The sequence below is a fragment of the Opisthorchis viverrini genome (genome assembly GCF_000715545.1).
Source record: "Opisthorchis viverrini unplaced genomic scaffold opera_v5_20, whole genome shotgun sequence".
NCBI classification, from domain to species: Eukaryota; Metazoa; Platyhelminthes; class Trematoda; order Opisthorchiida; family Opisthorchiidae; genus Opisthorchis; species Opisthorchis viverrini.
The window spans coordinates 3045766-3061217 of record NW_008751676.1 but is presented as its reverse complement, the minus strand read 5'-3'; the positions used below and the strand labels follow the sequence as shown (position 1 = coordinate 3061217).

The following is a 15452-nucleotide window of genomic DNA, read 5'->3' as shown; positions in this document are numbered from 1 at the left end:
CTCATGGAAAACGTCCTATGCATCACAATCCAAGTAGTCAGCAAGATATTATTCAGCTCGTTTCCCTGGCAGCAGTTTTTAGTCAGAAGACTCCTGTCTGTCCTAAGGCACCATGTAACCACTGGTCTGTTCACTCGTATTGTGTACTGGTACGGAACACATGAACTTGACTTATGAGAAGCCTACTTCCTGCCAAAGACGAGCTGTACGCATGGCTTCTATCCTAATTTTTAGCGCATGCATTTCACCTAAACACTGATAATAATCGTAGCGACCATCAGCCATCAAGATCCTAACCGATATTGGAAGTGAAAAGCTTTTACCACAGTTTGAAACCGTGATAGAATGCATGTTTTACGGGTCAAAAGTTCATACTCATACGTTATTGGGTGTGCGACTTCAAGTTTAACTTAAACACTCATCTGCATACAATTTGATTTGAAGGAAGACTCGCCCAGAACCAAGCTGAATATTTGGTTTATGCTGGGCTAAGAACGTTCACCTGGGTTCCAGGTGACTTGCCCGTCAAAACCAAAGTGGTATGCCGATGAGTGCATAAGTTCAGCTTAGTTCGAGTGGAACATAAGGTTTACGGAAATTCGAGAACTGTCTGCCTGATGGGTCCAATGAAAGGCAACACCGGTTATGGGCTGTTGAATAGCTTTCAGCAGCCTTATGACTAGTGTATTACGTCTATACCCTATGTTTATTTCAAACAGTAAAGACGGTCAAGCTGGACAGTCTGTGCGCTCAAACTTGAGCAGCGCACATGAATTCATTGCAAACAAACTATCAATTTTTCAAAGCTTTCACATAAACGAGTCTACATAGAAACCAAAAGGTGTGAAAATAAAGGCTTAGTTGATCTTCCTGATCACCTACCACTCTGATTATGGTTTTGTGCCTGGCTGTCGGAGACCGGAGAGTTTGCTAATTTCCATTGTATTTCCGTATCACTTAAATATTTCCTAAGTCCAAAAGGTCTTCATTTGTAATCAAAATTTGTCTATTGAGTCATGCTGACAGTTACCACTGGTTGACGGGAAAAACTATTTTACTTATCATGGATCGCGGACATTAATGATATAAATAACGATAATGATTACCAAGTCGTGGCTATGAACTGCTAACCAAATGTTCACATTGTTGTCCTTCATTTCACGTTTTTTGGGTCCCAACAAGCACAGAAACATCTGAAGCGCTTCCGGGATGATGAAATTCAGAGATGCTACTGTAGGGAACTGGGTACCCCTCAAGACTGTTCTGCCCCAAAAACACAACCCCATGGAACATGCCTTCTTTTGGAGTCCCAAAACTGATATAAGTTTATGAGGTTCCTCGAGAGATATTTTAGACTCAACAACCTCATAATAGGGGCCACCAAAATGGGAATTTGTGCGCTAGCATCTATTACGCTCCAGGTCACGCTGGTTGTCATTATAAACAAACAGAATCTGTCTTTACAGCATCTCTGGAATGAGTTTGAATCAGTTCCAGTACGTAAACGTTCAGCACATCTGAATAGCGCCATTAGTTAGATCATTATGCAAATTCATGTCTGGAATAAATTGGCTGTTAGTCTACTAGATTACTCTATGGTCTGCTAGCCCAAGTGACTATGCTCAAATACATTTGCACAATAACTCAATGATTCAAAAATTTCTGGATCACATATGAGTTAAATCTAGAGAAAACAGCTTCTGTCTAACAATACGAAACAGATTTGCATTCTCAAATTCTCAAGTCGGAAGACTCATTCAGCTGCATATCGACCCCATTGATGTGACGCAAATGAGATGGGCTCATTCAAATACAGGATGACAAAATGAAGGCTTGCCAAAATAAGCAACCTGTCTAGCTGGGAGAGCAGAATGATCTCATTATAAAGCGGGTAGTTCATGCCAGCTGAATTGGCCACGTGGGCATAATCCCGATGCCTTCCGGAGTCACACTGAGTAAATAGTTACCACGAGTCAGAAAATGGTATTCTAACCTCAACAGCTATGCCCAATATGTGGACAGCACTAGATTGTGTTTCCATCGAACATTGATTTGTATGAAAACTATCCCTAAAGTGCTACCAAACTACCCTCAGTAGTGTGTTGTTTGTGTCTATATATTTGTCAAATCCTGATAAATCCCAAGAAATCGTAAATCGCATCAAATCTTCCCTCCTAGAACACATTCCAATACCACTCGTGCTCGCTTACTTTGCAATCCACCTCCATCGGGTTAAGGGGATTTGTTAATTTACATACCAAGCGAGCAATTGCAATATTGTCGCGAGAATGTATAGGATAGGTACGGTTTAGGTTGCCTAAGAGTATAAACGTAGCTGACATTCATTTCTGGTCTGTTTTATGAGTGTAGTGTGACGGGATATGAAAGCTACGGATGTCAACGACCTTAGCTTGGCTAGTGGAAAGACTCAAGTTACTGTCATACGCAAAGTTTGAGCACTTTGCACCGCTGGCCCCAGTAATATATAAAATCAAACCCAAGTATCCCTTTCGAAGTGTCACGAGTGCAGTTCTTGGATATGATTGCTTTTACCAATTAGAGGCCACGTATTATGGGTAATTCGATTCCTTGGCTAAGTGTTAATGGCTATGTTTATCACACAATCTGGACACCCATACACAAGTGCTTGCTAGTTAAAATATGGGTGCCGGCAAGGTCATTTAGACAATTAACTACACGACGGACACTTGCAAATTAGTTACCCGTGAGGAACGATAAAGCCAAACAGCATAGACCTATTTGTCCAATGGGGTGATAAACAACGCTATGGAGGACACCATTTCACAGTGATAAAATCCAAAATGGGATATAAATTTCCATACAAATGACATAGACAAAGACAAAATTTACAATTGTTTTAATTGCTGAATGTCGATACAACTTGAATTCATTAGTCTTTCATATAATTGAGAGGATTTAGACGTTAGAGTAGAGTACGCAACATTAATCGGTTATTCAGGTTAAAACCAACGTAACTGAAGTAATTGCATACTACTGTCTAACAAAGCTGATATCTGTGCGAGTATGCCACGCGTTTTTGGTAATCGACGTTGGCTGATAAAGCCAGTCCCAGTAGATCAGCAGCGTCCCTTAAATGCAAGATGTTAAGTGACCAGTTCTCATCATTCCGTCGCGACCGCCCATTTCACTCTCGTGGCCATCTAAAAATTTCAGTTTTTCGTGACCTCTGGAATATGAAACTCACAAAAGCAAAAATTAAACTCCTAACCACGCCATGCATTATTGCTCGTAGCCTGATACACCTGGTGGCACCCGTTAGTTCGACACTTGCTGCTGCAGAAGACAATCACAATACAATGAATGTGGAGTTGAGGACGTCGGTGGGAGTAAATATCATTTGATACCAGGGTATAGCGTGAACTTGTACACAGGGAAACTTGTACATTAGGAAGATGTCTGTGTTCCATAGTGAAAACCATCACTCACCGGTTTTTCGGGATGCCAGTTTTGGTCTCCTGGACAGTGTTGCACTCACACTAGCAGTTGAATCCATGACTCGACTATCATAGTAGATTTGCGAAGCCATGAAGAAGGAACCGCACACTGCTGTGGGACTAATGGAAGTAGAGTTCTTCTGGAATGGAAACTGTGCACTGGCCTTCTGTCCATTTTCAGCTAGATTGTACATTGACATTGCACGCTGCATCGTAGAACACGTGTTCGTTGAGTGCCCATTTATTCTTGGAGATCTGGCGATATTGCCTTCTTCCACTGGAGTTGGAAGTGAACTGTATGCTGTTCGAGGACCAGGCTCCTTGGGTCTTGAGGCAGTGGGCACCAACATGGTTGGCTCAGAGATATGCGAACTTTGCGGGGCCTTTCGCATCCTGCGCTTTGGATTATAGGTTGGCGTTGGTAAAAATGGTCCACCTATGAGGTCACCGGTGTGAACAAGAAATATAAAGTCAAAGAAGGGATTCAACCGTTAGGAAACAAGCAAAATTCATTCTTCGTTCATACTGGAACTGTCTGAGGTTTCCTTCCTTAAAAGTATCTGTTGTGACACGTTCTTCGTGAATTCGCAATCTTTTGCAAGTATTTTCATAATGCATACTACTACGGACTGGACCACGATCAAAAAAGTATCGGGAAAACAAAACAGCTTATTATTATTGATTCGCTTATTGTCATGGTCCTGTTATGAGGGGCCACTTCAGCGGGCTCTTTCAGCTCCCGAATAGGAACTTATCGTCCAAGCGAATGTGGTTGATGCTAAAAAGGAGCTTTGCAAAGCTGTTTCAGCCTTGTTAGAGATCGTCAACAGTGTTTGTCTCATAAGTCTTTAGTGAAACCCAAAACTGGTTGACGTTTTAGCAAGGCCATTAGACCAGGAGTGACGAATCAGCATTTCGCAGAAGTTGCCATTTGAGGAGACAGTCAAAACTGTTAAAAAGTGACGTGGTTTGCTTAATTTTACTGATAAAAATTGTTTTAATACTTTCATAACAAGCATTTAAACTCAGATCTAAGCAGCTGAGGTAAATAATAATTACATAATGGGGGAGTGGAATTCCCGTTTGAGAAGTTTCTCGAACAAGTAGTCGACACGTGGTCACGTGATCTAGTTTCCTTGATTGAGGGATGAGCAACGCCATACCCCAGCTAAGTGTCAACTATTCACAGTGCTGATTAACCGCTCGTGGACTAACATTCAAGTGTTCACACTAACGGCCAGCAGCTCACTGGGTCTAAATTTGCTGGCTGTTCGTGAAATGTACACTGCTGATGATTCCCAATAAGGACGAAACGGCTGTACATTACTCCTCGGTTTTCCAGAACAGGTTGGCTTTACTCGCAGGAAAAAATATCAATTGAAAATCAGGTACGTTTTGCTTATTTTAGTTTGGCTGACTGAGTGCCGTCTGTTCCCGACCTAGATCAGTTACGGGAAACGGCTACTAAATGAGCGTGTTTCAACAATCGGTTCCGGTGAATGTCAATCGTCAATAAAGTTAGCAGAATCAGCAACGATAAATCCATCGACAGTTCTTCAACCAGTTCTGAGGAGATGACCCCTCGGTCGGTTCCAAACATCAGCAAACTGGTTGAGAGCTTTGCAGACCTCAAGTTCAGCATTGTGAAAAACAAATTCTGACGTCAGGTTATTCCGAGTGATAAGGAATAACTCATTCTTTGTGTGTGCGACATTCCATCCTGTGAAGAATATTATAAAGGATATTTGTTCCCTGTTCTTCTTCGAGCTTATATCAAAGACGAATCTCGCTGTAACCAAGCCCCCGACTTTTAGAAAAATAAAGCGAAGCCGTTGTCGTTGGGATGAGCTGTAAGATATTCTGGTTAGATATGTGAACTGCATTTAAACACGGTATTGCTGCCCTACATGATAAGCAAAACAAGACGAATGTGTTTTCCATGAAAACACTTCTTGGAGGTGTTGTTGGGTTGCCGGCACCGTGCATACAAGCAAGGCTTTCACAAGGTGTTTGTTAATATAGTCATTTTTTGCTGGATTTGTTAATTTGACCCTGGGTTATGCACCGGCTACCTAACCAGTTTAAAGCAAAAGTTGAATCTTGATTGTTACACTCGGCATCCGTTCTAGCTCTGTGCTAAGCAGATCGTGACTTTAAATCCACCGACACCTGTCCTTAAATCGGACCACAACTTTGAAACCGAATTGCAAACGCGGCTTATACAGTTCCATTTCACTGGTTTACTGTTCATGCACTCATTAAATATTCATCTGTTTCTCGTTGTGTAATCTCACTTGCCGGTTGAAGTTTCGAAATGTTATGACGTCACTTAGTTCTGCCGCCGTAAAAACTTTCGCATTGGCAGACTTGCTTCAGCCACCAAAGCTGTTATACCTAACCTATATTGCAGAACCTTTCGAAATTAGGACGGATCCCCCTGTTTTCCTCGGTTTGGTAGAGTGTGAATTTTCAGCTGCTTTACAATCATTTGTGAGCTTAGCATAATTCATTCATCGCATCGGGTTGGACGTCAACCAAAACCGAGCGCTTTTCGCTATGTCACGCAGGATTTTGGTCGTATTGGTGAAAACCAAATGGTGGTAATCGGTAAAAGTCTGTATACAAGACATGAGAGCATAAACCAAAGATACCTGATCCTGAAAATTAAAAAAAATGTGCTTTTCGTTCACCTACGAGAATCGTCACACCTAAAACAATTGGCCTGTCACAGACAACATGAGTTTCAAGGACGCTAACGCTTCTCATTCAATTGCACATTTCTTTTCGAAATTCGAGGCTGAGGTCAGCGTCTGAAACAGAGTATTTCATATGCCACAATCTGCTCGTTTATGCGCATTATTCCTGGTTTCCGGAGTATAGGTATGCGGTACTAATCAACTCAGAAATTACTTTTCAATTCTTTCCACAGTTCAGTGGCTTGCTCAACTGCCAGCCACCTCATCCAGAGAGCTTCGTGAAGGGGGGTTCATTCTCAAAGCCCGGTGCCAATTTTCCGCTTGCTGTGCCGATAGTACACTGATCCATACAGCGTTTTTGGCGACATTTTGGTTTCTATTTATCGGCAACATACAGGAGCTTACGTCCCGGTTCCACCTGAGACCATCCAAGTCTACTTTTTGAAGCAGAAACAAATGTATAAATACGAGTGTTTTGAACTACCCTCTATTAACATATACATTGGTTTGCTTCTTCAACTGGCTGATGAAAGGCCGGTCTTTGCACCAAAATACCATTACGACACCATACTACTTGGTAAAAGAGGCCAAACACATGACATGGACCAGTTTTGCCTGCACAAGGATGATAACATGGCACGAAACAAATCAATTCTAAAGAAACAGACTGTACTCAATGTTAAGATCTCGGTAAATAATACTAGTGAATGGTGTTTTTATTCATGTGGCCGAAGATGCCTAAAGTTAGAAAAAACAGGTCTTGAAATAAGCACATTTTAAGTAGTTTAGAATTATTGGGTCATTCTTTGTGGGACCGTCCTTCGATATGAATGAAAGAGGAACTTTGCGCAGTCCAAAAGAACAATATCCAATCCCTCGAGGTATGACGAGTAGCTTTCATCATAAGAAGAACACGACACTCAGAAATACATAAACATCCAAGTAAGCACGTAACAGATTCCTCGAAAATTGTCACTAACAATAATAAGACCCTTCCCTCCATCTGAGTTTCAACGTTACGCTTCGTTGCCTCATTTTCCATTATCCACCTTTGAGGCATAAAACACGCTTCTCGGTTAAACCTGACATCTCTATAGCTGTATGACAGTATAGAAGTTGTTTCGGACCGCAAATTCGTATGCTTAGCAGGCTAAAGCCCCATAATTTTCTCTTAAGAGCTTGTCCAACAACGCTGATCGTCATCAAGGGAGCTTACATGAATAGAGACAAAGAAGGTATCTTAAGGAAAACTACATTCTACCGGTGGAATAGCAGCGGGAGCTACCTACTGAACGTGTACCTGCATTCAGCATTCTTTAACTGTGGAACGATTTATTGGTAAGTATTCGTTAATTTCATGAAAAATCTATGAGAAAAGCTTACGGAATACCTCTGCGGAGTTGAACTCACTCCCAGGTGTCGCTAACTTTTGCCACAAGTTAAATAACGGTGTTATAATATGCAACACATATGTACGACATAGGTACACTCATCTTATATTCGTTATTTGACTTAGTATGGAAAAATCTGAAACTGAAGTAGCGTGTTTGAACAATTCTCTTCTAAAATTCGATTGGCTGGACGGTTGTGTACGAAACCTGACGCACTTCGTAGGCTTTCTGGAATAGTACGGAGTGACTAGTGATATGTTTAGAGTTATATTTTGCAGAAACATTATACGTATCCTGTTCCACAATGACACGAAGGAGTTATGCGTGTGAAATATCTTGTTTGGTTTCAACTACCATACCAAGTTTACCGTTTGTATCAGTATACAGAGTCTCGAACTTGAATGCATAGTGAACGAATGAAGACATTCCCGGTTATCTGCTGTCATGTTATTGTGCCAAGCCTAAGCCGGTCGAACAAGCCTAATGCTAGCATATGATAACGATATCTAACCGATATCCAGCCCATTAAATTTTGCTGTCCTGTGGTGACATGACAGATTGTAACAAAGAATCATTCAACTAACTAGGCGAATGGATAGTTTCTACACACTATCTGCCCCTAGACGAGTTGTCTGTTGGAGTTTCGTCAGCCAAACACAGGAATAGAAAAAAACAAAGTGATACTTTGTGATCCTTGGCACTGTTTGGCAGCAAAATTACTCTCTGTTCTTTTTTCTACCCATATCAAAGTTTCTTTCCTGTGATGAGCGTTTTATTGTTCAAGCAAGCGCGTTTGTTAGCATTTGGAACGGTAACTAAGGGCGCTTTATGACTCCTGTATGCGCAGCAACAAAACCCTTTATCTGTCAAAATTCTGAGATACTTTTATACTTGAGTGAAGCTAAATGAGAAAAGTGAATCCCTTTCATCGAAATTGTTGATTTTCTCTGGTTGACGCACCTCAGTAGGTGAGTAGGGGATGTCTATTCCTTCTTTATTCCCTATAATCTTGAGATCACTGTGGAAAGGGCACCTACTAACATTAGGCTTTGGTAGTTTTCTAAAATCACATCATTGAGTGGTGTGACATTTCCAGGTGAACTAGAAGGAAGCTGTACTGCGTTTTTGAGCGCATGACCTATGTAGGAGAAATAATCCGCTCTATACATCAGATGATGGGCATTAGAGAAATGTCGGCTCGACGAACGTTGCTAAGGAAAAACCCGACTGTGACAAGTACCTACGAAGAAAACCAAAGTTGACTGTGTAACGAAGCAGTCAGATTTGTGGCCTGCAGATACTCTGTATCATGCTAAGTGTGTGAGACCCAGTGGATAACTGGATAACTTCCGGATGGGCCGTTACCTATTGCTACACATGAAGAAGTATTCAGTGGATGATATTCGAACTTCTACTGACTGAAGATCCGAAACTCTCAGTGAATTCTCAATATTCGTTCACCGGGCTGTAGCGACGAGTTCTGGGAAATATAAAAATACCATGTAGTCAGTCTAACTTATCGAAGTGTGACCAGGGTAAGCTGGTTCATGGGAATGTAGGCAAAGTATTTGGACAAGGACACAGGTTAATACTGTGCCCACCATCAGTAAGTAATTTCCTAGATGAGAGCCAAAAAATTCGGTTCATTTTCCGATTGTCTCTCGGATCTCACTCTTTAGGCTAAATCAAATCCAACACAACCAAACTGGTCGTCATTCGCCTTTTTTTGTTAGTTCACTTGCGTCCATCTCCATCTGTTTGCAGTTAGGGGTTTAAGATGTCATCTGGATCAGGTGTTGCCGCACGGACAGACTCCCTACTGGTCACCTGGATGGGTGTAGCTTGGTCTTATTCTCACGCATTTGCGCCCGAAAACATTCAGCTGATAAGAATTGTCCTCTTTGCAGTTAAATTCCAATGAACCATGTGTCCTGTTTGGTGCATGCTTGGGGTGGGAGGATGCGCACACACAGCTGTGCAGCATAGCCACAGGAAATGACGCATAGAACCATTTCAGTCGGACTGCATGCAGTTTCTTACGCCAAATGCATCACATGTTCAATACGCAGTAATTGCTTCGCAAATGATCAAGGAGGCCCAAAAATGGATGTCGCCTGAGGCTGTCTGACTGTTCTGACAGTTGGGTCTCCAGAATGAGTACTATTTGGACAGATTTTTAAAAACGAGGGCAGCCAAGATGATCGAACAGTGGTACAGCGTCTACTAAATCGATATTGATCATATTGGCCCCAATGCGCGGGGACACATATCGAGTATTACACAACAACTGTTGAATCAGACTGAACACGACCGATCCCTGCATATCCTAACGCAAAAGCCTCTGTATCACCAGAGGTGCGTAGCCGGAAGCCAGTAGAGACTGATGAACTGTTAACTCAGTCACTACGCGTGCAACTTGAATCCTTGTGTCTGAAATGCAGCACAGGTCAATGTTGAGCAAGTCTAGTGTGAGAGCGAGAGCAGTCTGTTGCCCTGCTTGCTTCAGTTTTCTAACCTCATATGCGGCTAGACAGACCGGGTTTCGAGGCTTGAAGATTGCTTTTGAAATGCTTAGGGCTATCAGTGCACGGTGATGCGCAGATGCTGCGGCTAGAACAAATGTGGGACGAACGGAGTCGCCAGTCATAGCGCATGGGCCTACAAGGAAAGTGTCACTGGTGGTACAGTGGAAGGTTGATGGGAAAGCATGGGAAACAATGAAAGATGCGTCAGCAATAGCCTGTTTTCGCTTACCTGCCCTGAAGTATACAGCAAGTAAGGCAACCCAACCGATGCCACAATGCGGCAGCCGATGTGGTATGACAATTAGGCCGGTTGTAGGCATCATGTTTTTACACAAGCTGGGATAGTGCAAACGTGTCCAGATTTAGACAAGAGGGGGATTAAGGTCTTCGACCAAAGCATTAAGCTTAAAAGCCTGAATTCAAGGCAGCGGCGTTTAGCTGGAAATACGGGTGCATTACCATTTTTGTCGAACAATACGCCAAAAATCTTCCAACTCAACCCTGAAAGGCCAGGAGACCGTGTTAGTCAGATCTCTCATCGGTAACCAAATTGGTATGGAAGACGGGGTAGTTCAGTGGGTCGCGAAGGTACTCAAACCGTCACACCAAGGTGAGATCCAATTTCCTGGTGACCAGTAGTCACAGTTCTCGTTGGCTTCAAAAAATGATTTGCTCTGAGGACAGGGTGGCTTTTCTAGGTATTTTTGGTCATGGAGTTCTGTTGAATTTTGTCGTGCTCTGTAATTCCATACCTCTAGTCAGATTAGGCTGTACTATATGCTATCCAAAGGTCTTGCCACAAGCAGTGGAGTTCATCAATCTCTGCCCTACCCCTTTTAGCTCAATTTTGTTTGCGGCGTTAGTAGGGGAAGCAGACCATAAGGGACCATTAATCTAGGGACCAAAGCCACATCTTGAGAGGTCAATAGACTTGGGTTATTCGGACGAACATGTTTTCTTTTCCTCTGACGGTTACCTGTGAATGCAGAGTACTTTGGATAGAACATCAGAGTGTTTCTGCGTTTCGTCATTCGTCTTTCACATCCAACGTTCAAAGTCCTGCTTCAGGATTATAATCCTCCACTGACTCTTTGAAGCTTCATAATAAAAGGCTTGAGTTTGTTTAAGGGTTCGTATAACTTGGCAACCATATAAGCGACGATTTCACTATAACAGATGGAGTTAGAGCATGGATAACGAAGGCTCGGACAGCGTTCGACAACTTCTGTCACTTACGGCGCCAACGCTTTTGCTGAAAACAAACGGTATGCAAGGCAGCTGTAAAAACGTTGTTACCTTATGGTCACAAGACTTGGTCCCCGAATCTTAGGACTCTAGACGCCTTGGAACTTATGACCACTAGTGTCTCGGTAATATCTCAAGAGTTATCTGGTTCCGGCGCAAACCTAAAGAAGTGGTATGTAAGCCGGTCTTTGAAAAACAGCCAAAATCGTTAGGGAAGCAAATATAACGTATCTGATTTTTATGGTTATGAAATAGACTATGGACTGTGCCCAACCACCGTCGTCTAATGAAACGTCTTTTTGTTTCAAACCAATGTTGGCAAAAGGTCCGTAGGAGTTTTTAAATAAGTCAGCTGCTGTCAAACTGAATGCTGTGAAATCAGTGTATATTTCTGGCTTGGAATTACGTAACACTGCTTGGAAGTATTTGACATACCTGAAGGAGGACACTTAACCGATCCCAATCGATCGCAAGCTGTCATGTTCTAAATGGATTGCTCAGCTTCAGTCCATCTGTTGTTGTGCTGTAGGTTCTTGGAGCCGTAGTAGAACCCTCTGGTCGCGCATTATTCTGACGAGCTGCTCGGAGGTCTTTATTGCAGTGTTGTTCTGAGCTGTGGGTGCCTTATCCTTGATCGTTTTCTCCAAGGACATAAGACACCTTCTAGCAATAACGATGACATGGTTAATTAGTCTGTTGCGTAATCGGTTAGTCAACCGCAGTTGCCACATTTCGCGCATTAATTCTGTCGAAGGCTTTGATAGAGAATTGTTCTACTTCACACCGTCTTTAAGAAGTTGCACGATGATTACTTATAGGAATCGCTTTTTTTCGAAACTTCAAAGGCTTCCACTTTTCGTCGTCGACAATGTGCAAACGAATAAGGATAATATTAGTGTGAACAACTATCACCAGAAAAAGAGTCGCTACTTAATAACAACGAGACCAACGTGAAACCGAAAGTCTCAAATATGTTGTTAGTTCTTATGGTTTCTTACTGGTGTGTCTGTAGGATATCATCGAAGACGTTTCTCCTTTGACCAGATTCTTTACCATTAGGAGTTTCAATACACAGTGTTTCATTCATTTTGTGAGTCCCTTTTAAAGTTTGCCATCTAATGATTTAATTAATAAAGGCTTACTTATCAAAAAACGTTATCAAAAAAATGTACTGAAAAGATAAACCAGTTTTCGAGAAATACAATCCTTTGCAAATCAGTTGGGTTTTCACGAGAGACTCAAATGAGTCTCTCAATTATGGCAGTCTACAACTTAATGTGCTGCACACAGGCCGCCTCATGTTTCAGTTGGCACGGTGTCATAAACGAGAGATTCAGTTGAGTCTTTCGTGAAAACCCAATTGATTTGCGAATGAGTGTATTTCTTGAAAACAGTCCAATTTGGGTTCAAGTAAAACATAAGGTGGACGGAAACTCCGGGACTGCGCCTATCTGATGAGCCCCAAGAAGGATAAAACCGGTCATGGGCTGTCGAAGAGTTTTCAGCAAACTTGTGAGTAGAATCCTTTATGAAAATAAACCAGTTTTTTATGACAGGTATACTCACTGTTCAATTTTTATGGCTAGAAGTTAGCCCACGCAACCAATAGGTGTGACATTCACCGAGGGCGTTTGCATCCTGATTCTCACTGCTACTTCTGTCACTCCAGATATTAGTATGGGAGTAAGTATGCGAATGAATAGGAAACAATCCCAAGGGATTTTCATCTCGACCAAATCATTTGTCATTTAGCCACCACTAAATGGCCTCAAAACACCTCGGAATGCTCCTCCATAGTGAATAGCTCTCATTTACACAACAATGTGTTTCACTCCAGTGACCTTTTGTGGTTTCCCATAGCAGGTGACGCCTAAAATACCAACTCAGAAACATCGCCATTAATCGACATTTGGAGGACGAACACCATTGTGTGAATAGATTAGAGGTCCGCTGAGGTCACGTCCATTCCTGTATTAACTGAATTGTCCTGTTTAGTACGTGAAACATGTCATCCGCCGGAATCAAATTATCCTCTCATTGAGACTCATAAGTGTTTGCTCTGAGTCACCGCCAATTCTGATGGCAAGCGTTCAGGGTCTCAGTTGGATATCCTGCGGGTAAAGTCGATGTGAGTACTCCTCCTTTTAGTCAACATATTTTCCAAGCTTTTCAGAACCGCTTATTAGCAGTAGTGGTTGTCATCTCATCTTCAATCCTTCCTTAACTTTATACGGATATCGGGAGATCTTCTAGAGGAATAAGATTTTGTTGCCCAATTACGTCTATCAGGAAGTCTCTTTTGGTTGGCAAGTACTGTCCCCGTAGTCCTGCGGATACAGCATTCCTGACCCTCACCGATATCCGTTTTGTTCCTTGCTGCTTAGGACAGAAACTGAGTAGTATATATCTGTTCGTTTCTTACCTGTTTGCCTTGTTTACAAAGGATACGTCACATCCCATTTTTGTCCACATCTACTTGCAATGTTTGCCCGAAATTTAAATTTACAGCAACAGACGTAACTCCATAGGACGTCCTTCTGATCTAGCTCCAAACATCACGCATGAAGAACAGAGATCCAAACTCCGGTTTCCTCCACCAGTGGACCACTGGTCTCAAGCATTGAGTTTTTCAGAGCCTTTACCTCTTCTAAATGATTAGCTCCAAAACAGGTTTTCCAAACTTCTAGGAGACATCAAATTCATCAGGGAATAACTGTTCCTTTGAAAAGTATCTCGTATCTCGAACTATGTTGTCCGGGTAAAACACTGCTTTGTAGTTCAAGCCAGCCAACACTGATGCGCATGTTGCTCTCTTTGCACAGCACAAGCTTAGTTATCCTACAGGCCAGCAATTATCATAACACTTACCCTATCTCTCTTGAAGCATAAAGAAACTTGAGCTAAAAATCTGAATCCATGAGCCCCAAGAAGGGCAAAACCAGTCGTGGGCTGTTGGTGAATTTTCAGCAACCTTATGAGTGGTCTATTACGTGTATGTATGCATCACGATAAATGGGAAACATCGTAGTAACTGAAACATGAAGCGGTCTGGTGCAGCACATTCTGTTGCTTGAAAACATCATGAAGGAGAGGTTCACCTGGGTTCTAGGTGCGTCTCCCCCAAAACCAAATTTGTTTGCAAATGAGTGCATTTCGCTAATTTCGAGCAATTTGGTTTCAAATGGAACATAAGATTGATGGTCGTAGGCTGTCGTAAAATTTCCAGCAACCTTATGAATGATGTGTTACGTCTATACATGAATCTATTTTACTTTGGCCCATACTGCGTTAATTTAGCTTGGAAACAACAGTGGATCTGTATGATTGGCGCAGATTTAGGGGTTTGTATCAACACTTTAATCACTTATTGTTGAATGGGGACGAAATAAGCTAGAGCAATTTCCACTCACAAGAACCAGCTGTGTCCTCGAAGTCAATTGAAACACGATATCAGTTACACAAATATGTCATCGTGACGGTTCTAGTTTTACTGCTGTCATTCCACCCTACCGCCTTAGGCTAGGTATGCAAAAGAATTTCGTGAGGTCCGCCGTCCTATTCAACTTCTATACAAATGTATACTGTCTAGAAACAGGCACCGGAAGGCAGTCCATAGATGCGACTGAACGCAATGGTGAGTGCACGCAACCTTTTACTCATATGGAACCTGCCAGAACGTGTGAACAAACAGTCTACTGATTCAACCTGCGGAATCTCAAATGTGCACCGATACTCACGTTTACGGATCAATCGGCACCCGGTGCAAATCTGGTGATCTGTCCAGCTCTTCTGATATCACGTAGCTGCATACCATAGTGCCGTGAGGGTGTTAAGCTAGCTGTGAAACAAAGTCGATTACTGATCTAATATCGCAAGACGCTAATCCGGTAGCTAATCGCATTAAAGCAGTTCTAGAGTGACTTTTATAGACCAAGGCGAGACCCTCGGGTTAAATCAGCCTGTTTGATGTATATTCGGTAGTTCAAAAAGACATACGCCACCAGCGTGAAGTTTGGTCGGCGAGCTGAACCACCTCCTCGTGGTGCCGACCGGGTAGCCAGGACGTCTGTCTGGGTGAGCTAAGAGTTCAGCAACTCCAGACAGGGCTAACCACCCCGT

The 15452-nt window shown here is 42.4% G+C and overlaps 1 protein-coding gene across 1 annotated transcript in view; it reads right to left on the bottom strand.

Moving 5' to 3' along the window:
* Positions 1–15452, bottom strand: part of T265_01854 (hypothetical protein) — a gene marked incomplete at both ends in the record, with an annotated part of 58161 nt that overhangs the window by 24849 nt on the left and 17860 nt on the right. The window contains one exon of the mRNA XM_009165964.1: positions 3469–3912. Within this exon, the coding sequence (XP_009164228.1) occupies positions 3469–3912 (444 nt within the window). The remainder of the gene's footprint in view (positions 1–3468; positions 3913–15452) is intronic.